This window comes from Lampris incognitus, chromosome 10, assembly GCF_029633865.1.
Source record: "Lampris incognitus isolate fLamInc1 chromosome 10, fLamInc1.hap2, whole genome shotgun sequence".
NCBI classification, from domain to species: Eukaryota; Metazoa; Chordata; class Actinopteri; order Lampriformes; family Lampridae; genus Lampris; species Lampris incognitus.
The window spans coordinates 39,586,995-39,612,313 of NC_079220.1; the positions used below are offsets into that span (position 1 = coordinate 39,586,995).

Sequence of the window (25,319 nt, forward strand, 5' to 3'; positions counted from 1 at the left end):
CTCTGGGCACAAGCATTTCCTATGGCCTCACGGTATCACTATCCCACTTCTGACACCGATGTAGTGAATTCGGTGGGCAGCCGGGAACCGCCGCAGCCGGGACACACCCGGGTCTGCCGCACCAGTCGCCCATGGTGTGGGCAAGTCAGCTCTTTCTTTACAAAACGTTCAGGCTAAATAAACATTGTGTTCACATACGCCCCGAATACTCTTCATTAACAGAAATAAACTTCGCAGTTTACATTACATACCATGCCTTCAAAAACCAGCTTAAAGTTGAAGAATTTGTAAAACACGGAGAAGAGCAGCATGCTTTCCGAAGAGAAACAATAGCGGACGCCTATTGATGACGTCATTGAACAAGGACAGATTCGTGAACGCCTTGCAGTAAATTACTAGTCGCTAGGAGATGGCGCCAAATGATAAGCTTTCACTAAAGAACAAAGTCAACTGGTAATAAAACTATTGGAAAAAGAACACAGCCTGTTTGGAACATTTATATTGCGGCGGACACTAGGGGCTATGCCTCACCCAGCAGGACTGTGAGCTAGGGGCGTGGTTTACATTCCCGGGCTCGCTAGTGCAGGGTTGTTCCCGCTGTAGTTTGGTTTTTGGAGCTGAGGAATAAACATCAAACTCGTCTTCGTCTCCTGTGTTTTTCATCATCCTGCCACATTGGTGACCCCGAATTGAACATGTTTGGAGCAGAAGAAGAGTGTGAATCCACTTCGGCCACGCCGCCCCAACTCTCACAGCCAGCCGTTCTCGCCGCGGCTGTGAAGCTCCCAGAGTTCTGGCAGAGCGACCCAGCTTCGTGGTTCCAGCATGTCGAGGCGCTGTTCCACCTGTGTGGAATCTCCGTGGACGACTCCAGATACTAATTGGTCGTCGCTGCGCTGGACCAGCAGTCCACACGCCATGCCATGCAGCTGTTGTGCGCTGCCCCGCAACACGGTAAATACGTTGCCCTCAAACATCTTCTGCTCCGGAGATACAACCTATATGCCGCGGAGAGGGCAGATAGAATCCTTTCCCGATCCGGTTTGGGCGACGGGACGGCTGTGGATCTCATGGACAATATGCTGTCGCTGCTAGGCTCGGACGAAGGTGGATTCCTTTTCCCGCACGTTTTCCTGCGCCAGCTCCCGTCTCCTGTGCGCGCGGCTTTCGCTAACTCCCCGTGTCTGGCCACTGGTGACTGCCAAGGTTTGGCTGAGGAGGCCGATCGGGTCCTGCTGGCTACCAGACGGTTCTCTGTGAAGAGTGTGGCATCGGAGCCTCTGCCGGAGGACGCGGACCTGGCAGTGGTGGCTGGAGTGACTGCCCAGAGACGGTGTGGGAGCGGCCGCTGTTTCTTCCACCAGCGGTTCGGCGGCAAGGCTAGGCGCTGCCTCCATCCGTGCACGTTTGAGGCGCCGGGAAACTCCAGGGCCAGCGCTCAGTAGCAGCTGTGGGCGTTGGTGGACATAGTGAGCTGCTCTTCATGACGGACTCGATGTCAGGAAGACGGTTTCTGGTGGACTCCGGCTCGCAAAAGAGCCTACTCCCTCCAGCTAGCATAGACATGTCAGCCGAAGGCGGCGGCCCACAGTTGAGTGCAGCTAACGGTTCGTCCATTGCGGCGTTTGGCACAAGGTTGGTGACCGTTTGCTTTCACGGGCGCCATTTTGAGTGGGACTTTGTAGTCGCCTCCATTACTGTTCCTATTATCGGCGCGGATTTTCTGTGTGCTAATGCTCTGCTTGTTGATGTTGCAAACCGCCGTTTAATTGATGCTGTGTCTTTCGCCACTGTTCCGTGCGAGACAGGGGGAGCCGGGCCGTTAACACACGCTAACTTTTTAGCATTAGGTAATGTTTTTCAACGTTTGCTGGCAGATTTTCCATCGCTGACTACACCTGCCTTTTCCACCGCGGTTACTAAACACAGGGTAGAACATTTCATTCCCACTGTGGGACCGTCAGTTTTTGCGTGCGCGCGGCGCCTCAACACGGTAAAATTGGCTACAGCTAAGGAGAAGTTCGCCATCAATGGGGCGTCTGGGTATGGTGAGGCGTTCCAACATCCCGTGGGCCTAGCCGCTTCACATGGTTCCCCAGGCGGATGGGTCGTGGCGGCCTTGCGGCGACTTTCGCCGCCTGAACAACGTCACCGTCAATGACCGCTATCCCATCCCACACATACAGGACTTTTCCATACGCCTGGCAGGTACCACTATTTTCTCTAAGGTAGACCTGTTGTGCGGCTATCATCAGGTTCCCGTGCGTGCAGAGGACATGCCCAAGACCGCAGTGATCACCTCATTTGGGCTTTTTGAGTTCATGCACATGCCTTTTGGCTTGAGGGGGGCAGCGCAAACCTTTCAGAGGCTGATGGACTCGGTGTTGCGTGACCTTGCTTTCATGTTCGTTTATCTCGACGACATATTAGTGGCCAGTCCGTCAGCTGAAGAGCACCTGGCGCACCTGAAACAGGTTTTCCGTCGTCTGGACGAACACGGCCTAATAGTCAACCCGGCCAAGTGTCAGTTTGGACTGCCGGTGATTGACTTCTTGGGTCACCGCATTTCGCCGCAAGGCATGGTCCCGTTGCCTTCTAAGGTGCAAGCGGTGGCGGAATTTCCCTGCCCAGTCTCTGTTAAGGCATTCCCACCTCCTTCAGCCACTTTACGAAGCCCTGTGGCTTAAGAAGGCTAACGACCCTGTCAACTGGACTCCCGAACGGGTCCAGGCCTTTTACGGAGGTAAGTGCGCCCTGGCTAACGCTGCCCTCCTCGCCCATCCCACACCCACGGCGTCCATAGCTTTAACAACCGACGCGTCTGACATAGCCGTGGGGGCTGTGGTTGAACAGCGTGTGGCGAATGCGTGGCAGCCACTCGCATTTTTTAGTCGCAAACTGCGAGATAGCGAGCGCAAGTACAGCGTTTTTGACCGGGAATAGCTGGCACTGGACCTTGCAACCCGTCATTTCCGCTTCCTGCTGAAGGGTCGCTCATTCACGGCTTATGTGGATAATAAACCGCTGACTTTCGCCATGTCCAAGGTGACCGAGCCGTGGTCTGCTCGTCAGCAGCGCCACCTAGCGGCCATCTCCGAGTTCACAACGGACATTCAGCATGTGGCCGGGAAGTCCAACCCTGTTGCTGATTGTCTGTCGCGTGTGCTTGTGTGTCCTGTGCACCTCGGTGTGGATTTCTCCACTATGGCTGCCGACCAGCCGAGCGACCCGGACGTCCTTGCCCTTAGGTCAACGTGTACCGGCGTCAAGCTAGAGGATGCTGTGATGCAGGAAGGCAGTCCTGCCCTCTTCTGCGATGTCTCCACCGGCCGTCCCCGCCCCGTTGTTCCAGTGGCCTGGCGTCGTCGAGTTTTCGAATCGATTCACTCCCTCTCGCACCCTGGAGTTCGGGCGTCGGTGAAGTTGGTCGGTTCCAAGTTTGTCTGGCCTGGCCTCCGCAAGGACGTCAAGGGGTGGGCGGCTGCATGTGGCGTGCCAGCGCGTTAAGGTCCACCAGCACACTAAGTCGCCCTTCGAACCGTTTCCGATCCCAGCCAGACGTTTCGACCACGTGCATGTGGACCTGGTGGGCCCTCTACCTTCTTCACAGGCTTTTACTCACCTGCTCACAATGGTAGATCGGACCACCAGGTGGCCAGAGGCTGTCCCTCTGTCCTCCACAACATCCTCGGACGTTGCACGCGCGTTTCTTTCCTCCTTGTTCGCCCGTTTCGGCACTCCGTCAGATATCACCTCAGATAGGGGCCCCCTTGTCGTGTCAGAGCTCTGGTCGGCACTTGCGCGATCCTTGGGTGTGCAGGTACACTGCACTACCACGTACCACCCTCAGGCTAACGGCTTGTGTGAACGTTTTCACTGGTCGCTCAAGGCAGCGCGGCGCTCTCGAATGGTAACTGGGTGGATCGTTTACCTTGGGTTATGCTCGGGTTGCGTTCGGCTCCTAAGGAGGACCTCGACGCTTCGCCCGCTGAGCTGGTGCTTGGTCAGCTACTCCGTGTCCCTGGGGAATTTTTGCCTGGGAGTTCCGCTCCTCGGCCCTGTCCGGCCGTTTTATCCTTTTTTGTCCGACAGCACTCGGGTTCCAGGCCCCGTTCACCACTGTTTTCCGTTGTCGTTCGTGCCTGCGGAGCTCATGTCGGCTCGTTTTGTTTTTGTACGGCATGATGCTCACCGCTCGTCCCTCCAACCCCCATACGATGGCCCTTTTCGGGTTCTAGAGACGGGTCCTAAGGGTTTTGTGCTGGATATGGGTGGGCGTAGGGAGCGTGTAATGCTTGATAGGCTTAAACCGGCGCACAGGGTGGCAGGCGAAGTTGTGTTTCCGGCAGTGTCTTCACAGGTTCAGCATTCTGCTTCTCAGCCGGCATTGGACTGTGTTTCTCCTACTGTTTCGGCTGAGGGACGGCGCAGCCGTTATGGCAGGCTGCTTAAGCCTCCAGTGAGACACTGATTTTCTTTCCAGGAGTCCATTCTAGGTGTTCGGGGGGGGGGGGGGGGCTGTGTGGCGGACACTAGGGGCTATGCCTCTCACCCAGCAGGACTGTGAGCTGGGGGCGTGGTTTAGGTTCCCGGGCTCGCTGGTGCAGGGTTGTTCCTGCTGTAGTTTGGTTTTTGGAGCTGAGGAATAAACTTCAAACTCACCTTCGTCTCCTGTGTTTTTCCTCATCCTGCCACAATAACAGTTTTTTTACCATTAGATCAAAGTGTGGTAAAAAAGCTGATATTTCAGTAAAGCGTAGTAGGGTTTTTGTACATTTAAAATCTTTGAGAGCTGATGTCATGTTCTTACAGGAAACTCATCTTCGGTCAAGAGAACACGCAAAACTAAAGAAAGCTTGGATACGACAAATGTTCTGTTCGAGGAATGAGAATAGAACGCGGGGCATGGCCATCTTGATCAGGAAGGTTGTTGTACTGGTCTCGGAGGATCTGAGCAATAACCCAACTATCCAGTCAGCTAAACTCTTCGGCAATCAATCATTTCAAGGAGGCGGAATGAAGATTATGACGTTTACTTGCCAAAAGGTGAAACCGAAATATACAAACACAATATAACACCGCAGTTACAAAATTGAAGGTACTACAAAGTAAGTACACAATTTGAACACGTAAGACATAAGAAAAAGTACAAATAAGAGTGCCTCAGTGCACGAAATAAGAGCTTTAGACTAGCCAATATACAGATAGGTTTAACGTAGCATACAACTAGCAAAAGGGAACATGCTAACACATAGCAAGCTAACACAAACCAACACGGCATAACATACTACAGATAAAACGAAAAATGAATGGGATAGACTTTTGAAATGCTGTAGTACATATAGGCCACATAAACTGAAATGCTTACAAACATTACGTGTATCAAGTTGTAAAAATCAAGGATGGCAGATAACCTTTTGTGGCACACACGATGCACTGGTAAGACGGTATAACACTTTCTGATTACAATTTGCCAATCGTGAAGGAAGTACTTCAAAGTAAAAGTCCGTCGACAGAATAAAGATCAACTTAAACAATGACTAACAGAGTCCAGAACCCTCCATGACTGGGGTCTTTTAAAGAGCCCAAATAAACCCAAAACTACTTATCAGTCTTCTGTAGAAAGCAAGAGGACCACTTTGGAGACTGGGCGGGTGAAAACTTTCTGGGTGTCTTCTTTGATGACTCTGATGTCTACTCTCCTCACTATCCCGTCCTGACTTGGAAGCGTCTTCACAACCATAGCCATAGGCCACTGGTTTCTTTTGGCCTGACTGTCCTTCATTAGGATGATGTCTCCTACTTGGAGGTTGGGCCTCTTCAACTTCAAGTTCTTTATTTGTCACATGCACAGAAATACAAAGTAAAACATGCAGTAAAATGAATGGGGGTAGTCCATCTGTCATTATGCAAAAAAAACATAGGCCTAGATAAAAGACAAAAAATCAGTGCATTCTTAAGTCAAAATAAACAATAAAAAAAAACCTAGCTGTCTCGAGTATGTGAAAGGTCGTATGTTGAGAGTTCTTATGGCTTGTGGATAGAAACTTTTCTTTAGTCTCTCTGTTTTGGCCCTAAGACTACAGAGGCGTCTACCAGACCCCAATAGCCTGAACAGTCCGTTGTTAGGGTGAGAAGTGTCGCTCATGATCTTCTTAGCTCTTGTCCTCACCCTTCTGCTGTAAGTGTCCTGCAGGATGGGGAGGGATGTTCTGGTGGTGCGTTCAGCAGAATGCACCACTCTCTGCAGGTCAACTCGGTCACAGGCAGAACAGTTTCCATACCAGGCGGTGATGCAACCTGTTAGGACGCTCTCTAAAGCCGAGGAATAGAATGACTTCAGGATGGAGGGTGAGACCTTGAATTTCCTCAGCCTTTGGAGGAAGTAGAGCCTCTGTCTGGACTTCTTTAGAGTGTGCTGAGTGTGAAGAGTCCAAGTGAGGTCCTCAGCGATATGTACGCTGAGGTATTTAAAGCTGAGACCCTCTCCAGAGGTTCCCCGTTGATCTTTAGTGGGTTCTATCCTTTCACCTGCTGTCTCCTGAAGTCCACCACCATTTCTTTGGTCTTGCTGACGTTCAGGGTCAGGTTGTTGGACTGGCACCACTGTGACAGGTCATGTACTTGGTTCAGATAGGCCTGTTCGTTGTTGTTGGAAATCAGGCCTATTACCACTGTGTCGTCTGCAAATTTGATGATGGAGGTGGAACTTTCCGTGGCTTTGCTGTCATGTGTGTAGATGTTGTACAGCAGAGGGCTCAGCACACAATCCTGAGGAGCACCTGTGTTGGGATCAATGTTCCTCAGGTTAGGCCGCCCACCCTAACCACCTGGGACCGGTCAGTGAGAAAGTTGTAGACCCAATTGCACAACGGGGTGTTGATTCCCTAGCGACCTAATCTTCGTGACCAGATTAGGTCGCTGGAGTAAGTATGAGAGGGCTGGAGTAAGTATGAAAGGAGACTCTGGGTCTGAGGACACTGGAACGAGGTGTCTAGCATTCATGACTGCAGTAACCTCAGCCATGAGGGTAGTCAGGATGTTGTGTATGAGACGCAATGATCCACCTTGAAGGAGCATCCAGTCGAGGATGCGACAGGCGATTCCAATCATGCGCTCCTATGCGCCCCCCAAGTGAGAAAAGGGGGGTGGGTTGAATACCCAGGTACAGTTGTGCTCCTGGAGATACTTCTCCACGGTCTCTGAGTTGGAGCTTGGTTTATCCATCTTGAGTTCTCTGCAGGCGCCGATGAAGTTAGTGCCTTGGTCTGGGCGTTTTTGTTTTGCTGGGCCTCTGATGGCAAAGAAACTTCTCAAGGCATTAATGAAACTACTGGCACTCATAGTCTCTATTACTTCGATGTGCACGGCTCTTGTGCACATGCATGAGAACATGACAGCCCATCTTTTGCTGTTGGTTGTCCTCCTCGGGTACAACGTGAGGTAACATCCCATGGTCCGAAGACATCCACACCGACATAGGTAAACAGAGGGGCTACTTGGAGATGCTCGGCAGGCAGATCTGCCATTTGTTGGTGTTCGGTCTTCCCGCGAAGCTTCTTACAGGTGACACACTTGAAGAGAAGGCTGCCGATGCATCTTTTAGCTTCAACCAACCAGAGCCCAGCTGCTCTGACGGCGCCCTCTGTAAAGTGCCTCCCTTGGTGTTTTACGGCCTTGTGGCGATGTTGCACGAGCAGGGTTGCGAGGTGATGACGACCTGGGATGATGATGGGGTTCGTTTCTTCAGTTGCTAGCTTGGACTGAGCTGTTTGGCCTCCAACTCTGAGGAGGCCATGGTTGTCGACGATAGGGTTTAGCTTCAGCAGACTACTCCGAGAGGGAAGACTTTGTTTGGAGGCTATATCCTTTAGTTCTTCAGCATAGTGCTCATGTTGGACGCTCTTCATCACAAGGATCTTGGCTCTATCCAGCTCCTCCTCCGAGGGGCCTCTTTGACAGATATGCCATCCACGGCAGCTGTCCTCTTAAGCAGGCAGGGCGAAGGAGCGAGCAATATGGATCAAGTGTGCGACTGTGGGGATGAGAGTGGTCCACTTTGAGAAATGCTCGAAGCGATTGGGTTCAACAGGTCTTGAGAGACTAAGGTGAGGTGGAACTCCAGGTCCATCTCTTCGACGATCAACTCTGCGATCTCGACTGCAAGTACTGCTACACACAATTCCAGTCTAGGAATTGAGAGGTTTGGTTGGGGTGCCAGCTTGGCTTTTCCAAAGATGAAGCCAACCTCAGTCTGTCTTTCTTCCGTGGTGGCTTTCAGGTAAGCTACTGCTGCAATGGCCTTCGTAGAGACATCCACGAAGACACAAAGCTCATTGATTACAGTGCCAGAGGGTGAGAAAGATGTATAGGTGCAGGGTATCTGGAGCTCCTGTAGGTCTATTAGCGAGTCTCTCCATTTTGTCCAATCTGCTTCCATGCTTCTGGGAAGGGGTGAGTCCCAGTCCTCGGCTTGCTTGGAGAGGTCCCTCAGGAGCAGCCTGCCTTGTATTGTGACGGGCTAAGAGACCGAGGGGGTCGTATAAGCTGTTCACCGTAGACAGCAGCCCTCTACGGGTGAAGGGCTTCTTCTCATTCATGGCCTGGAATGTGAACGTATCTGAGGCAATGTTCAAGGACACTCCGAGGCTGCGTTGAAGGGGAAGGTCACCAGTAACAAGGTTGGGGTCCTTGTTATTCTCAGCACGATCTTCCAGAGGGAATGCTTCTATAATAGCAGGTCTGTTGGAGGCTATTTTATGCAGACTGAGGTTCGACTCTGAAAGCATCCTTTGGGCACGTCCGAGGACACTGATGGCTTCTGCTTCGGTAGGGAAAGACTTCAGTGCATCGTCTACACAGAACTCTCGTTTGACAAACCTTCTCACGTCACTACCGAAGTCTCTTCTTTCTCCTTGGCCACTCTCCTTAGGCCGTATTAGGCGACTGCAGGGGATGGGCTGTTGCCGAAGACATAGACACGCATCCTGTAGTCCACAATGTCACAGTTGGGGTCATTATTGCAGAACCACAGGAAGCGGAGGAGGTTCCTGTGGTCTTCATGTACTATGAAACAGTGGAACATGTGCTGAATGTCAGCAGTGATGGTGACAGGTTCCTTCCGAAATCTCATAAGCACCCCCAAAAGGCTATTGTTGAGATTGGGGCCACTGAGGAGCACGTCGTTGAGAAAGACTCTGTCGTAAGGTGCGCTGGAGTCAAAAACCACACAGATTTTGTCTGGCTTCTTTGGTTGGTAGACTCCAAATGATGGGAGATACCAACACTCCTGGCCCTCCTGTAGGGGTGGAGCGATCTCTGCATGTTTTGTTGGTAAGCATCTTCTCGACGAACTCTACGTAGTGGGCTTTCATCTGTGGCTGCTTGTCTAGAATGCGGCAGAGAGAGTTGAGACGGCTTCGGGCATACTCCCTGTTGTTGAGCAGTCGTTTCCGTGGTGACTGGAAGGGTAGGGGCGCGACCCAGCTTTTAGACTTATCTTGGCGATACTCATTGTCCATGATCTGCAGGAATCTCAGGTCATCCATCAAAGGAGCAAGCTTGTGGTCGCTGGCGATGTGAAGGAAGACCAACGGACCCAGGTTCTCTCCGTTGAGCGTCTTCTGTGTGCTGTCTAGGGCAGTTGACACCGGGTAACTGTGGGCAAATGTCTCTTTTACCCGGACCTGGCTGCTGCATGGGCTGAGAAAGCTGTCCACTTTCCAGAATGGAGGTCTTGAAAGTTCTGATGTGAGGTGGCTTGTGTGCTTCTCCAAGGCACACATCGCCAACGACAACCCATCCAAGATCCAGTCTTTGGGCGAATGGGGCATCATGAGGACCGTTTATCTGGCTCCTGACTGTGTGCCCTCAAAATGTCTCTGCCAAGCAACAGGGGTATGCCTGCGTCCGGGTCCAGGGGTGGAATCTCGTCTGCAATCCGTTTCAGGTGCCTGTGGTGGTGAGTGGCATTGGGAGTTGGGATCTCCGACCGGTTGTTTGGGACCTGATCGCATTCGAGTAGTGTGGGGAGAGGGAAACTGACCTTCTCGTCTGCTGACTCCACAATGTAGCCCCAGGAGTTTCTGCCAGCTGTCTTCTTGAGTCCTGCACATGTCTTGAGTGTGTACGGCGATGGACTACTCTTTACCTTGAAGATACTGAAGAACTCTGGTGTTGCCAAGGAACGGTTAACTCTGCTCGTCCAGGATGGCATACATCCTTCTGGACTCCCCTCGATGTCCTTCAGGATAAACGTTGACTAGGCAGCTCTTCGAACTTGCCCTAAGACTCATTCCTTTTCCACATACTTCAGTGCAGTTGGAGGTGACTTCCTGGCTCTCTGCTTGTTCTCCCTCCCCGCCGTTCTCTGAAGCGGGAGGAGACGACTTGGACTTCCAGGGAGCCAGACCCGGGTGGGGTACTGAGCTGTGATGGTCGCTGCCACATTCGTTGCAGTCCACTTCTCTAGCAAGGTGGGTCCTGGAGGAGCAGCACCGGAAGCATATGTGATGGTCTTTGAGGAACTGTTTTCGCGCTTCTAGAGTCTTCTCCCTGAAGCCTCTACATTTCCGCAGTGGGTGGGGTTTGTCGTGGATGGGGCAGTGCTTTTCCAGGGTCAGTATCTTTCTTTTGATCTGCAGTTTTCTCTGTAGAAGACACTTCTGTCTTGTGTACTGTTATAGCTGTCTTCCCTTGTCTGTCTGACCTCTCATTCCTTTCAGGTACTGTGTGGAATGGTGGGAGGTTGAAGCTGGGATCTGTTTTTACTCTGGCTTCCATGTGGATAAAGTTACCAAACACAGTGAATGGAGGGAAGGCCACATTGTTTTGTTACTTGTACGTGGATCCACATGATGCCCATTTATCCTGAAGATTGTATGGAAGTTTGTTGATGATGGGAGCCACTCCTCTGGAGGTGTCCAGGTAAGACAGGCTGGGTAAATAGCCATCCCTCTTTGCAGCTTCCACTTCTAGGAGCAGGTCACCCAGGTCATGGAGCTTGTACGCGTCTTTCTGCGTCACCTTCGGAAGGTCTTCAAGTTTATTGAAGAGAACCCTTTCGATTGCCTCAGGTGAGCTGTAGTATTCTTCTAGTCTCTGCCAAGCCATCATCAATCCGACCTGAGGGTGCCTGATGTTGACTGCTTTGAGCCTCCGTGCCTGTTCTGGAGACTCCTTGCCAAGCCATTTGATGAGAAGATCAAGTTCTTCTCCCTCGGACAGGCACAGGCCTGTGATGGCTCCGTTGAAGGTGGACTTCCACGCCCAGTAATTGTCTGGCTTGTCATCGAATTGGTCAACCCTGAGGTCACTAACTGGCTCTGTGCAAGAAACATGTTGAAGTCATTAGTGGTGGAGGTGTCAGGGGTGCCTGGGCTGACCACTCTGTTCTGGTTATTATTAGGATCACTGAGGGGTCGTTGTTGATCTCTCTTGTCCGCCTCTCTGTCGTTCTGCCAGAGCGGCTCCATTTTCGTGGGAAGGGGTCTGTAGATTGGGATGGATGTAGCAGGCTGCTGGGTATAATTTGTGACTTGGAGCTCATGATAAGGTGAGGCATGTGAGCTAAATGGGTTGGAGTTGAGGCTTGCTTGGCCAAGTACATAGTGTTCTATATTCTGAAGTCATGTCTGGGGTGAGAGATGATTAGAGGCTCTACTGCTATGTGACTGACGGTCTTGGTACTTCAAACCTGACTCCAGTATTTCTGCTTCAATCCGTGCAGCATCCGTTTCCTTTACTACGTGAAGAGCCTCTAGGGTGGCTTCTATGCGGACCTTTTCCACTGCTAGGTCAGCTTCCAGACAGGCCTTCTGTAGATTAAGTTCCATCTCCCTCTGAGCATAGGCCATCTTGGAGATACCTGCCTCAGCCTTGGCTTGTGTTTTGGCGATGGCGAGTGATGATTTGGAACTACTTGATGATTTGGAGGAACGAGAACATGAGTGGAGGTCCTCTTCTGTGGCACATCCTTCTAGCACTTAAGCATGTGCGCCCCTTCTGCCATGGTGAGAGAAGATGTGTTGGCTCACTGAACTGAGAACATCAGGGGAGGGTGTCGTGGAGGCTTGCTCAATGACTGTATGACGGTCCTTCAGTCTCTTATCCAGCCGCTCCCTTCTTACGGCTTGATGATATGCTGTTTTTCACTGTACTAGTTTCTGTACTAGTCAGCTCAACTCTTCGGAAATCAATCATTTCAGGAGGCGGAGTTAAGTTTATATTTACTTGCCAAAAGGGGAAACTGGAATATACAAACACACTATAACACCGCAGTTACAAAATTGAAGGTACTACAAAGTATGTACACAATATGAACACGTAATACATATCAAAAGTACAAATAAGAGTGCCTCAGTGCACGAAATAAGAGCTTTAGACTAGACAATATACATATACGTAGGTATAACGTAGCAAATGACTAGCAAAAGGGAACATGCTAACACATAGAAAGCTAGCACAAACCAACACGGCATAACATACTACAGATAAAACGAAAAATGAATGGGATCGACTTTTGAAATGCTGTAGTAAATATAGGCCACATAAACTGAAATGCTTACACACATTGAGTGTAACAAGATGTGAGACTCAAGGGTGGTGATAACCTTTTGTGGCACACACGATGCACTGGTAAGACGGTATAACACTTCCTGATTACAGTTTGCCGGTCGTGAAGGAAGTACTTCAAAATAAAAGTCTGTCGACAGAATAAAGGTCTCAACTTAAACAACGACTAACAGAGTTCAGAACAGGTATCCCATTCGTTCCATTGTGGACTATTTCTGACCCCAGGGGAAGGTATGTGATAGTGACGGGTAACCTGCATGGTACACGTGTGGCACTAGCAAATGTATATGGACCAAATTGGGATGACCCACTTTTTTTCTCTAGTTTCATAGCAGCCCCCCTCGACCTAAATAATTACCAACTGATATTGGGGGGAGATTTTAATTGTGTATTACATCCATATTTGGACAGATCAAACCCAAGACCTAATAGTAAAATTTCGAAGGCAGATGCTCTTATCCATTCATTTATGGAATCCTACTCTCTTTTTGATCCTTGGAGAAGAAACAACTGAACTACTAAACAATACTCATTTTTTAGGGGAGCCAATATAATAGTATTGTTATTTCTGATCACAGTCCTGTACAGCTAGATATAGGCTTCCTAGACTTCCCTAAACACCAACGCACCTGGCGATTTGATCCTCTATTACTGTCCAGGGACTCCTTTAAAATTTTTCTCTCCCAGTAGATAGATATCTTTATGGAACTCAACCACACTCTGGACATGCCACTAACCATTGTTTGGAAGGCTCTCGAAGCCTACTTTAGGGGCCAAATAATCTCTTACACAGCACACGAGAAAAAGAAACATAAACAACATCTAACAGAACTGTCCCATAATATAGGGGAAGTAGGCTGATTCCCCAACACCTGAGCTTTATAAGAAAAGATTATTATTAAAAACAGAATTCGACAATCACTCCATTAAACAAACAGAACAATTATTCTTTAAATCAAAACAGACATTTTATGAACATGGAGAAAACGCTTCGACAATCGCTCCATTAAACAAACAGAACAATTATTCTTTAAATCAAAACAGACATTTTATGAACATGGAGAGAACGCTGGAAAACTATTAGCCCATCAGGTTAGACAGTCCACAGCCGCTAACACTATTCCGGAAATTTTCACAGCAGCTGGGGTAAAGACTACCAACCATAACACAATCAATAACCAGTTTAAACAATTTTATATTACCCTTTATAGTTCAAATGGTGGATTACATTTATACAGCACTTTATCTAGACACCCAAAGCACTTTGCAGTGAAAGGGGGAAACTCACCTCAACCACACCCAAAGTGTAGCACCCACCTGGGTGATGCACGGCAGCTGTTTTGCACCAGAACGCTCACCACACATCAGCTTGAGGTTGAGAGGGAGCAGTCATTGAGCCAATTACACTGGGGGATAATTTGATGGTCAGATGGAGATAGCCATATTGGGAATTTTGCCAGGACACCGGGGGACCCCCTGCACTTTGAGATAAGTGTCATGGAATCTTTAATGACCACAGTGAGTCAAGACCTCGATTTAACGTCTTCCGAAGGATGGCATCTGCTACAGCACAGTGTCCCCGTCACTGCATTGGGATTTTGTTGCTTTTTTTATTTGTATTTTTCATTAGGACCAGAGGGGGGACTGCCCCCTGTGGCCTACCAACACCACTTCCAGCAGCAACCGTTTTCCCGGGAGGTCTCTCATCCACTTACTAGCCAAGCCCATACCTGCTTAGCTTCTGTTATTCAGCAGAGCCAGGGTACATGTTTGTATGGCTACCACTAAATTATCTTAAAAGGCCTACAATCCGGATTGACATGCGCCACCATGGCTATGTGGAAGACTGCGACAGCACAAGCACTCTACAGACAACAGGAAATATGACATAGCCTATTTCACCATCAGGTCAAAATTGTTTATTTGTTCGAGAAGTGGAGACAACTGAAAGCCTCAAAAGGAACTGAAAGTAATGCCACATTGGCTGTCTTGATGCATACTCAATAATCCAGGTAAGAAAATCAAAGAAGGTTGAATCGGTTCATCTGGATACAACGTTTATAGACAGATACAGTTCATCACTCAACTAAGTGACATCTTCAGTCTAAACTGACTGCAGGTATCCCCACCGCTTACAAACAATACAGTACAATACTGTGCCTAACGACCGAAACCAACAACCAGTTTCATATGCAAATATAGGTGTGACCATTGAAACTAAACAGATGCTGGCCAAAATAATGGCACAACACAGGAGAGCTAACACATCAGGCCAGGACTCTGCAGTCCACACCCACCTTCAGGCAAGGGGCCACTCTTTCAGGGATGAGGATATGCACATCGTTGATAGGCAGGAACGCTGGTTTGAACGGGGATTCAACGAGGCCATTTGTGTTAAGAGAGAACGACCATCCCTGAACTGGGGGGGGGGGGCTTGACTGCAACTATTCCCAACTCTCTGTGGATGGTACACATGGCCATCGAAACTCTAGTTAATGGTCACACCCATATTTGACCATATTTGATCATTTAACTGGTCATTGGTTTCGGTCATTATACATCTGTCACCATTTTACAATGCTGTGATTGCAACAATCCCTAATCCCGTGAATAGTACACATGATCAATGGTCACACCCATATTTGCATAGGAAACTGGACGTTGGTGTCGGTCGTTATGCAGCTGTGTTGTGCTGTGTTGTTTATAAGGGGTGGGGATACCTGCAGTCAGTTTGGACTGAAGAAGTTGAGTGATGAAACATGTCTGTCAATAAACGTTGTATCCAGATGAACTGATTTAACCTTCTTTGAACCGCATTGGCTGATTTCCTCATTCGCAAATATAAGAGAACATTTATGAACTCTGATCATAACAATGGCAGAAGGAGGGGCAGACAGCCGATGTTAGACCAAAATCTGTGAACTATTAGAATATGTGACCCTGCCCTCAAAAAGCTCAGTTTCAACCACCTCCCAGAAACTAATCCTAATCTAACAACATCAAACCCATAACTAAAATTAACCTTGTCCAATTTAATACCTAAACTTAACTATCTCTAACCTTATACATAAAATTATCTGTATCTGACCGCCCTATCCTGGCTGAGATAGCGTATTTTAAAAGCAGGGTCACTTAAGCAGAATGAAGTATAAGGTGCCGAAATGTGCATGTGAAGCATGGCATCATATGTGGCCGCATGGTCTCAGGAGAATAATGTGGTGTGTCACAGATGTTAGTGTAACAGCACTGTGTAAATCAGTTGTCAGTCATATATTTAATAGGCTAAGTCAAAAATTGTCAAAAGTTGTACTTTGCCATTTTTTTATTAATTAGGAACTTAAACCAGCTTAAAACAGCTTGGGATAAAACCTGTATAGTGCCTAAAATGTGCCATAGAATGTGTATTTCCCTAACACTGTCCACTGCCTTGAACTACTCTTGAAATTTAGGGGAAAAAAATTAAATGGTTTTACCAAAAAGTAGCTACACTAAAGCATGAGGCCCAATATATCAAAGAGCATAACCAGCTGCCTGGCCATCTCTGGACTCACTGCCAGCTCAAGTTCTATTATGGTATCACGGTGGCACAGTGGTTAGCGCTGTCACCTCACAGCAAGAAGGTCCTGGGTTCGAACCCCGGGCTTGTCCAACCTTTGGGTTTATCCCAGGTCGTCCTCTGTGTGGCGTTTGTATGTTCTCCCCATGTCTGTGGTGGGTTTTCTCCGGGTGCTGTGGTTTCCCGCACCATCAAAAAGACATGCATGTTAAGGATAGTGCTCATTGTCTGTGCCCTTGACCAAGGCATGGCAAGACGAACTGGAGTTGGTCTCCGGGTGCTGCACGGTGGCTGCCCACTGCTACTAGCTACACAGCTAGGTTGGGTTAAATGCAGAGCATCATTTCCCAACGAGGATCAATAAAGTATATAAAAAAATGTACACTGGATTTTTTTTCTCAAATACAAGTTGCAGTGGGTCAAACAGGTTCTGTTGAATCAACTGCTCAGTCTTTATGTTTAAAGTGTGTCCATCCCTCACTTTTCTTTATGTATTTGCGCTACTATATGCCTCTTAGTAAAAGGAGGTTGCAGTCCAAGGGGTTGCTTTAAAATTAATTTCATTGGAGTTATGATGGACAAAAATGTCTAGTCATCCAGAAAGACAGTCTTTATTCATTCCAGACAAGAATGTTCTTTTTCTTATATCTTTTTGTCAAATTAACTATCTGCTTTTTAAACCCCTTTCTCCCCCAGGGTTACACCACTCACACACTGAGGCTCCAATCCTGCTGGGAGATAACCAACCACGGTGTGGTCAATATGGTCCACAGCCTTCCCAACCTGACTGCCCTCAGCCTCTCTGGCTGCTCGAAAATTACAGATGATGGTGTTGAGTTGGTGGCTGAGAACCTGCGCAAGCTGCGTAGCCTGGACCTGTCCTGGTGCCCACGTATCACTGACATGGCCCTGGAATATATCGCTTGTGACCTTCACAAACTTGAAGAGCTTGTCCTGGACAGGTCAGTGTGTCTGTATGCGTGATAAAGGGGCTGAAAGGACGTTTGTGTGTGTGTGTGTGTGTGTGTGTGTGTGTGTGTGTGTGTGTGTGTGTGTGTGTGTGTGTGTGTGTGTGTGTTTGGTGTTTTGTATGGGAGGAATTCTGCATCACAGCTGACAAATATGTATTATTATGAAATAAAATAAAGCAATAGAAAGGGAAAAAGATGAATACTACAATCGACAAATCTATATTAAGATTGTTGAATGCAAAAAACAGAAACATATTTCTTGGTCCACATATTAATACTACAATGTACCAATTTGCATTACATGCAAAGAAGCATATGTGTTCCTTGTTTTGTGCAAACCATCATACAAATAAGTGTAGCATCATTTATATTTAATGAAATATTTTGTGACTAACATAATGCAGCTGGGATGGGGAAAAGTTTTGAAGTGGAGTAGATTATGGAGTGGATGATGTAACAGAGTATTGTGCAGAACAACAAGCCAATTAACATTGAGGGTTTTAACAGCAATGTAGAATTAGCTGATGCGTTGAATGGGTTTTATCTGAGATTTAATGACAGTCAGGATTTCACAGATGAACGAACAGATGGTAAAAATCTATCTAAATTGGTGAGTTGTCATAGGTATGTGATCTGGGTCATTGGGACTCGCCCGTCCCCATCCCCTGATTGGTGTTTTGGTTTACTTGCACCCGTTTGCCTGAGTAACCCTGATTGCCCGGCTTCACTCACCTGTTCCCTTCTCCAGTTGGCTGTGTGGTTCCTGCACACATGCGCCCAACCTCCCTCCCCTTTCTCCAATTGGCTGTACGGTTCCTGCCCTGTCCTTCACACCTGCACCCAGTCTCCCTGATTGGCCCCCCTGGGTATATATTATCCCTGGTTGTCCGGGCTCCCCATCGGATCATCTCACACACTCACAGACAGTCTCAGAGACTCTTGGTCGCCGGCTGTATCACGTCCTGTTGCAGTGGCGCTGGCAGCCATAATCCTGTACACACTGTGTGTAATTTTTTTTTAATGATTTTGTTCGTTTGTTGTTGTTTTTTTGCCACTCACGTTGTTTGACGCGAATACATTTGAAGGCTGATGATTGGTGTAAACGTCATTGGCTAATAGCTAATAGTGCACGGTGCGTACAGATCCCTGTACGCATGGTGCGTACAGGATTACGGCTGCCGGTGCCATTGTCCTGTTGTGAGCCTTCCCTGCTGTCTGTATCCTGCGCCAGGTCCTGTTGTGAGCCTTCCCTGCTGTCTGTAACTGCCATCTGTACCTGCTGTTTGCAAGTTCGTTATTTTGATTAAAGCTTTGTTCTGGCCCAGTTTGTCTCTGCTGTCTGCACTTGGGTGCTCTCCCTGCTCCCGTCGTGACAGTACGATCCGACCAAATATGGACCCAGCAGACCTGCTCAGCGTGTCATACACTTGTGAGGATTTTGGTGTGTCGAGGGACACTTTCCTCAATGAAGAGCCGGACTTCTTTAAGCTTCTGACTACTATCTGGAAGTGGGACCCTGACTTATCCCAAGAAGTGGCTTTCTTCAGGTGGAAATTCCAGCTGAAACTGGTTCCTCCCAAGCCCTGCACTACAGCGTCTCGGCTGTCCAGCACTACAGCCTCTTGGCTGCCCAGTGTCCCAGAGCCTCAGCAGCCCAACGACCCGGAGCCTCAGCTGCCTCCCAGAGCCTCAGCTGCCCAGCGTCCCGGAGTCTCAGCTGCCCAGTGCCCCTGAGTCTCGGCTGCACCTTCCTGTTCCAGAATTGTCGGTCTGTTTCTGAGCCGTCGGCCACCTTTGCCGACGTGCAGTCTTTTTCTGTGCCATCGGCCGTCTTTGTCGACGTGCGGTCTGTTCCTTTGCCGTTGGCCGCCTTTGCCGACGTGTGGTCTGTTCCCAAGCCGTCAGCCACCCCGGCTGACTTGCGGTCTATTCCTGAGCCATTGGTCGCCCCTGCCGACATGCGGTCTGTTCCTGTGCCGTCGGCCGTCTTTGCCGATGTGCAGCCTGTTCCTTTGCCGTTGGCCGCCTTTGCCAACATGTGGTCTGTTCCCGAGCCGTCGGCCACCCCGGCTGACGTGCGGCCTGTTCCTGAGCCATTGGTCGCCCCTGCCGACATGCGGTCTGTTCCTGTGCCGTCGGCCGTCTTTGCCGATGTGCAGCCTGTTCCTTTGCCGTTGGCCGCCTCTGCCAACATGCGGTCTGTTTCTGAGCCGTCGGCCATCCCCCTGCCGACGTACGGTGTGTTCCTGAAGCACCGTCCGGCCCTTCCGGCGTGTGGTCTTTTCCTGAGCCTGCGGCCACCTTTGCCGATGTATGGTCTGTTCCTAAGCCGTCTGGCGTTACAGAACCGTCGGCCACCCCAGCTGACGTGCGGTCTGTTCCTGAGCCATTGGTCGCCCCTGCCGACTTGCGCTCTGTTCCTGTGTTGTTGGCTGCCCCAGCCGGCGTGTGGTCTGTACCGGAGCAGTCGGCCGCCGCTGCCGACTTGCGGGCTGTTCCCGAGCCGTAAGCCGCCCCTGCCAATCTGTGGTCTGTTCCTGAGCCGTCGGTCACCCTTGCCGGCATGTGGTCTGTTCCTGAGCCGTCGGCCGCCCCTGCCGGCGACCAGTCTGTTCCCTGAGCAGCCGTCCCGCCACCTCCAAAGCCTGCCCCCCTAGTGGCCGTAGCGCCACCTTCGAAGCCTGCCCCCCGAGCGGCTGTCCCGCTGCCTCCAAAGCTTGCCCGCCAAGCGACTGTCCCGCCGCCTCTGAAGCCTGTTCCCTGAACGACCAACCCGCCGCCTCGAAACCTGTTCCCCGAGCGGCCGTCCTGCCGCCTCTGACATCTGGTCCCCAAGCAGCCGTCCGGCCGCCTCTGGCCCGCCAAGCGGCCGTTCCGCCGCCTTTGACATCTGGTTCCCTAGCAGCCGCCCCGCCGCCTCTGAAGTCTGGTCCCCGAGTGGCTGTCCCACTGCCTCAGTCCTGCCTGCATCGCCGGCCTCCCGAGCAGCTGACCCGTCTACATCACTGACCTCCAGGTCATCCACCTGCCCATCTGCCGTAGCTGTTCTGCCCTTTGGTCCTGCATCGTGGTCATCCTCCAGATCATTTCCGTTCCTTGATCCAGCCCTCAGGCAATCTGACTGAGAACCCTGGTCCCATTCATCCCTCCCCCCAGACCCCCTCCGTCCATCCTGCTTGGTGCCCATGGGTTGTTCATTTGGGACGTCTGAAATCCGTCCCTCGGGGGGGGGGGGGGTCCTGTCAATGCTATGTGGTCTGGGTCATTGGGACTCGCCCGTCTCCATCCCGATTGATGTTTCAGTTCACCTGTGCCCATTTGCCTGAGTGAACCTGAATGCCCGGCTTCACTCACCTGTTCCCTTCTCCCATTGGCTGTGCGGTTCCTGCAAACCTGCTTCCAATCTCCTTCCCCTATCTCTGATTGGTGGTACAGTTCCTGCCCTGGCCTGCGCACCTGTGCCCAATCCCCATCCCTTTTCTCCAATTGGCTGTACAGTTCCTGCCCTGTCCTGGGCACCTGTGCCCAATCTCCCTGCCCTTTCTCCGATTGGCTGTACAGTTCCTGCCCTGTCCTGCACACCTGCGCCCAGTCTCCCTGATTGGCCCCCCCTAAGTATATATTACTCCTGGGTGCCTCGGATCATCTCACTCACTCACAGACACTGTCACAGACAGTGGTCATAAAATAATTTGAGGGACTGCTCAAGCATCAGTTAGTCAAAAAGGTGGAGGGGTTTCTCGACCCCATGCAATTTACCTTTTGAGCTATTAGAGGTGTTGAAGATGCAACTGCACCTCTACTTAAGTATCCTGAGAAGAACACTGAGGGCACAAAAACACATGCAATACTTTTATTCATTAATTTCTCTCCTGCTTTTAACACAATGGGGTGGCAGTAGCTCAGCAGTAGAGTAGGTTGTCTGGTAACTGCAGGGTTGTTGGTTCAAGCCCTGGCAAAAATGTTGAATTGTCCCTGAGCAAGACACTTAACCCCTAACTGCTCCCATTGAGCTTAGCACGGCTGACACCATTCATGCGTTAATGTGAGGCATTTATTGGGAAAGAGTAATAGAAGAGAAGAGGTGATGATTAGCGAGCCGCAGTATGGTTTCATGCCACAAAAAAGCACCACAGATGCAATGTTTGCTCTGAGAATGTTGATTGAGAAGTATGGAGAAGGCCAGAAGGAGTTACATCGTGTCTTTGTAGATTTAGAGAACGCATATGACAGGGTGCCAAGAGAGGAGGTATGGTATTGTATGAGGAAGTCGGGAGTTGCAAAGAAGTATGAAAGAGTGGTGCAGGATATGTATAAGGGGAAGTGTGACAATGGTGAGGTGTGCAGTTGGAATGACAGATGGGTTCAAGGTGGATGTGGGATTACATCAAGGATCGGCTCTGAGCCCTTTCTTGTTTGCAATGGTGATTGACAGGTTGATGGACGAGATCCGGCAGGAGTCTCCGTGGACTATGATGTTTGCGGATGACATTGTGATCTGTAGCAAGAGTAGAGTGCAGGTTGAGGAGAGCCTGGAGAGGTGGAGGTATGCATTGGAGAGAAGAGGGATGAAAGTCAGTAGGAACGAGACGGAATACCTATGGGTGAATGAGAGGGAGGACAGTGGAATGATGAGGAGGCAAGGAGTACAGGTGATGAAGGAGCATGAGTGACGAAGGTGTATATACTTGGGGTCAACTGTCCAAAGTAACGGGGAGTGCAGAAGAGAGCTGAAGAAAAGAGTGTAGGCAGGGTGGAGTGGGTGGAGAAGAGTGTCAGGAGTGATTTGTTACAGAAGGGTACCAGCAAGAGTTAAAGGGAAGGTTTACAAGGTGGTTGTGAGACCAGCTATGTTATTTTTATATGATTTGGAAACAGTGGCACTGACAAAAAGACAGGAGGCAGAGCTGGAGGTGGCAGAGTTGAAGATGCTAAGATTTTCATTGGGAATGACGAAGAAGGACAGGATTAGGAATGATTATATTAGAAGGACCACTCAGGTTGGGCAGTTTGGGGACAAAGCAAGAGAGGCCAGATTAAGATAGCTTGGACATGTGTAGAGGAGAGATGCTGGGTATATTGGGAGAAGGATGATGAATATGGAGCTGCCAGGGAAAAGGAAAAGAGGCATGCCAAAGAGGAGGTTTATGGATGTGGTGAGGGAGAACATGCAGGTGGCTGGTGTGAGAGAGGAAGATGCAGAAGACAGGAAGAAATGGACACAGATGATCTGCTGTGGTAACCCCTAACGGCAGCAGCTGAAAGTAGTAGTAGTAGTAGTAGTAGTAGTAGATTTATTGTAAAGCGCTTTTGGAAAAAAAGTGCTATATAAATGCTGTCCATTGCCATTTACAACACAGCCACACATTTTAGTTATTAAATTATTGTCACTTTTTAACCTTGAAATAGATTATGGATTTTTGTCATGCAGGCCCCAGAGCACTAGGGTTAATGGTGTCCTATCTCAACATCTTCAACAGGCACAGACACAAACCCAGGGGTGTATCCTGTCCCCTTTACTGTACATCCTCTATACTGTTGGTTCTCAACCTAAGGGTCAGGACGCTAAGATGGTTGTGGAGAAACCAAGCATGACCCATGGCGCACGTGGTGTGAAATATACAGTTAAGGTCAAAATTATTATCCCCGTTTATGAAATCAAACAAAACCCTTAACTTTTCCATGGAAATGACTATAACCAAAAGTGTTTATAGTTTAATGAATTCTAAAAGAACAAAGACAAAATCTCCACTAAGCTTGATAAAGATATTTTACTGATGCACTGAATTGAAACAAGAAAAAAAAATAAAAGGCCAAAATTATTAGCCCTCTGACAATTAATGGTCAATAGTGTAACCTTTCTGACTCACAACTGGCAATAACCTCTTTTGGTAGTTCATAACTAGGTTGGCACATGTCTCTTGAGGGAGCTTAGCCCATTCTTCCATGGCAAATTGTTCCAGCTCATCCAAACTGTGTGGTTTTCGAGCATGGACATTAACCTTGAGCTCCCGCCACAGATTATCAATAGGATTAAGATCTGGGCTCTGAGAGGGCCTCTCCAGGACCTTGATTTTGGTGTCCTTCAAAAGGTTTTGGACCAACTTGGATGTATGCTTTGGGTCATTGTCTTGCTGGAAGACCCAGCAGCGACCTAAACCTAGAGTGGCAGCAGGTTTCTTTACATTATCCTTCAAAATGTCAACATAATCTTCTTTCTTGCACCCACCATGCACCCAAACATAGTTCCCTGTGCCTGAAGCAGCAAAGCAGCCCCACAGCATTATGCTCCCACCACCATGTTTAATGGTGGCAACTGTGTTTTTAGGGTTGAAGGCCTCCCCCTTCCTTTGCCAAACAAAAGCAACATCCATGTGCCCAAACAGCTCAAGTTTAGTCTCACCAGACCAAAGGACAGACTTCCAAAACTCATGCCCATCTTTCAAATGTTCACGGGCAAACTTCAGTCTGGCTTTGATATGCCGCTGTGTGAGCAATGGAGTTTTTCTTGGACGATGACCTTGAAGCCCACCACAATGAAGAGCCCTCACAACAGTCTTTCTTGAAACATCAAGTCCAGAAGAGGCCAGTTCAGCAGAACTCCGGGATCCGTGGTTTGTTTTTGACATCTCTGACTATTCCCCCCCCCCCAAAGTTTTTGAAATCTTGCACTTTCGACCACGCCCAGGTTTGTTTCTAACAGAATGTGTCTCCTTGTACTTTGCAATGATACAACGTACAGCTGTTCTAGACACTGTGAATTGCTTGGAAATGGCAGTATAGCCTTCCCCCTTAAAATGAGCATCCACTATCATCTTTCTGAGTTCCAGACTTATTTCTTTACTTTTTGGCATGCTGAAATTACTTCTTGCCAAGAATTTAAGAGTAGTCCCTCTCAATCAAGTGTTCAAGTGCCACTAGCCCTGTTCATTGGAGTCCCTTAAGTAAAGTTCAATGCTGATTGATTACTCAGGTGTGGTTTGAAAGCTGATCGATTGGTCAGGTGTGTTTTGAAAGCAAAAAAATCACATGGCAGCTAATAATTTTGACCACCTCAATTTTCACTACATTTTTTTATAAAGCAAACCTGAAGATTTATTGTACATACCAAAATGTACAAAATCGGGGCCTTAACATTGATGAATGTTTTACTATGTAAATGTTTATGAATGATGCAAACATTGGGCAGAATTTTAGGGAAATGTTCCATAGTTCCGTGGGAGCTAATAATTTTGACCTTAACTGTAGGTGTACTATCTCTTTCATTGTTGTGCTTTTTTTAAAGAACTTTATTAACATATGTGTACAAAAATAGTATACAACAATGTCAATCAACAATAGTCACATTATCAAATGTATACAACGTTAACACATATATTATCATAAACATTAACATAAATACGCCAGGGGGGTTGTATAAAGTAAAACAAATAAATTACATACTTAACTAAATATTTTGTAAATCATAAAGTGCTTATATGTTTTTACAGCTTTTTTATTTTCACTATCAGATATTGATGAAATATATTGTTTGATATACGCAGACAGCTCAGGAAAATTAGGTTTTTTGCTAGAGAATTTAGATCTGTGAATATAAAACTTTGTTAAGATAATTAGCAAATTGATTAAATAATGCTGAGAATCGAAGTTCCTATCAAATTCAGTATATCCAAACAATACATTTTTCCAACTCAGGGTGAAATGAGGGTAAATATGATCAATAATCAAACGAGACAACCTACTCCACAGTTGTTTAGTGTGTGGGCAAGACCAAAATAAATGAACCAATGTTTCATTAAACAAACCACAGAGAGAACAACTCACATCAATGTCCTTCTTAAGTCTCTGCAAATATTGATTAGTTGGATAGAATCTATGAATAATTTTGAAAGATATTTCTTTTATTTTATTAGTCAAGAGGAACTTATGAGGTAAAAGCCAAATCTTTTCCCAAACAATTTTTTCACCAACAAAGGCAGACCAATAAGATAAGGCAGAGGGTGAGCTACTAATATCTTGTTGAAACATTTGACGAATAATCTTGTTTTTGTTCTTGGTGTTCCATGAAAAGCATGCTTTCCCAACAGTTGTTTCAGTTACATCTACTGATATAGGGAGATTAACATTCACATTAACACCTTTGAAAATTGAAACAATACCAGAGGGAACAGCATCAAAAACAATAGAAAATTCTTTAGGTGTAACAGGGAATCTATAAT

At 48.3% G+C, this 25,319-nt stretch overlaps 1 protein-coding gene across 1 annotated transcript in view; it reads left to right on the plus strand.

The window, feature by feature from the left end:
- fbxl16 (F-box and leucine-rich repeat protein 16) overlaps nt 1-25,319 on the plus strand; it is a 267,781-nt gene that overhangs the window by 172,026 nt on the left and 70,436 nt on the right. Inside the window, exon 4 of the mRNA XM_056288272.1 lies at nt 16,826-17,091. Coding sequence (XP_056144247.1) covers nt 16,826-17,091 — 266 coding nt within the window. The remainder of the gene's footprint in view (nt 1-16,825; nt 17,092-25,319) is intronic.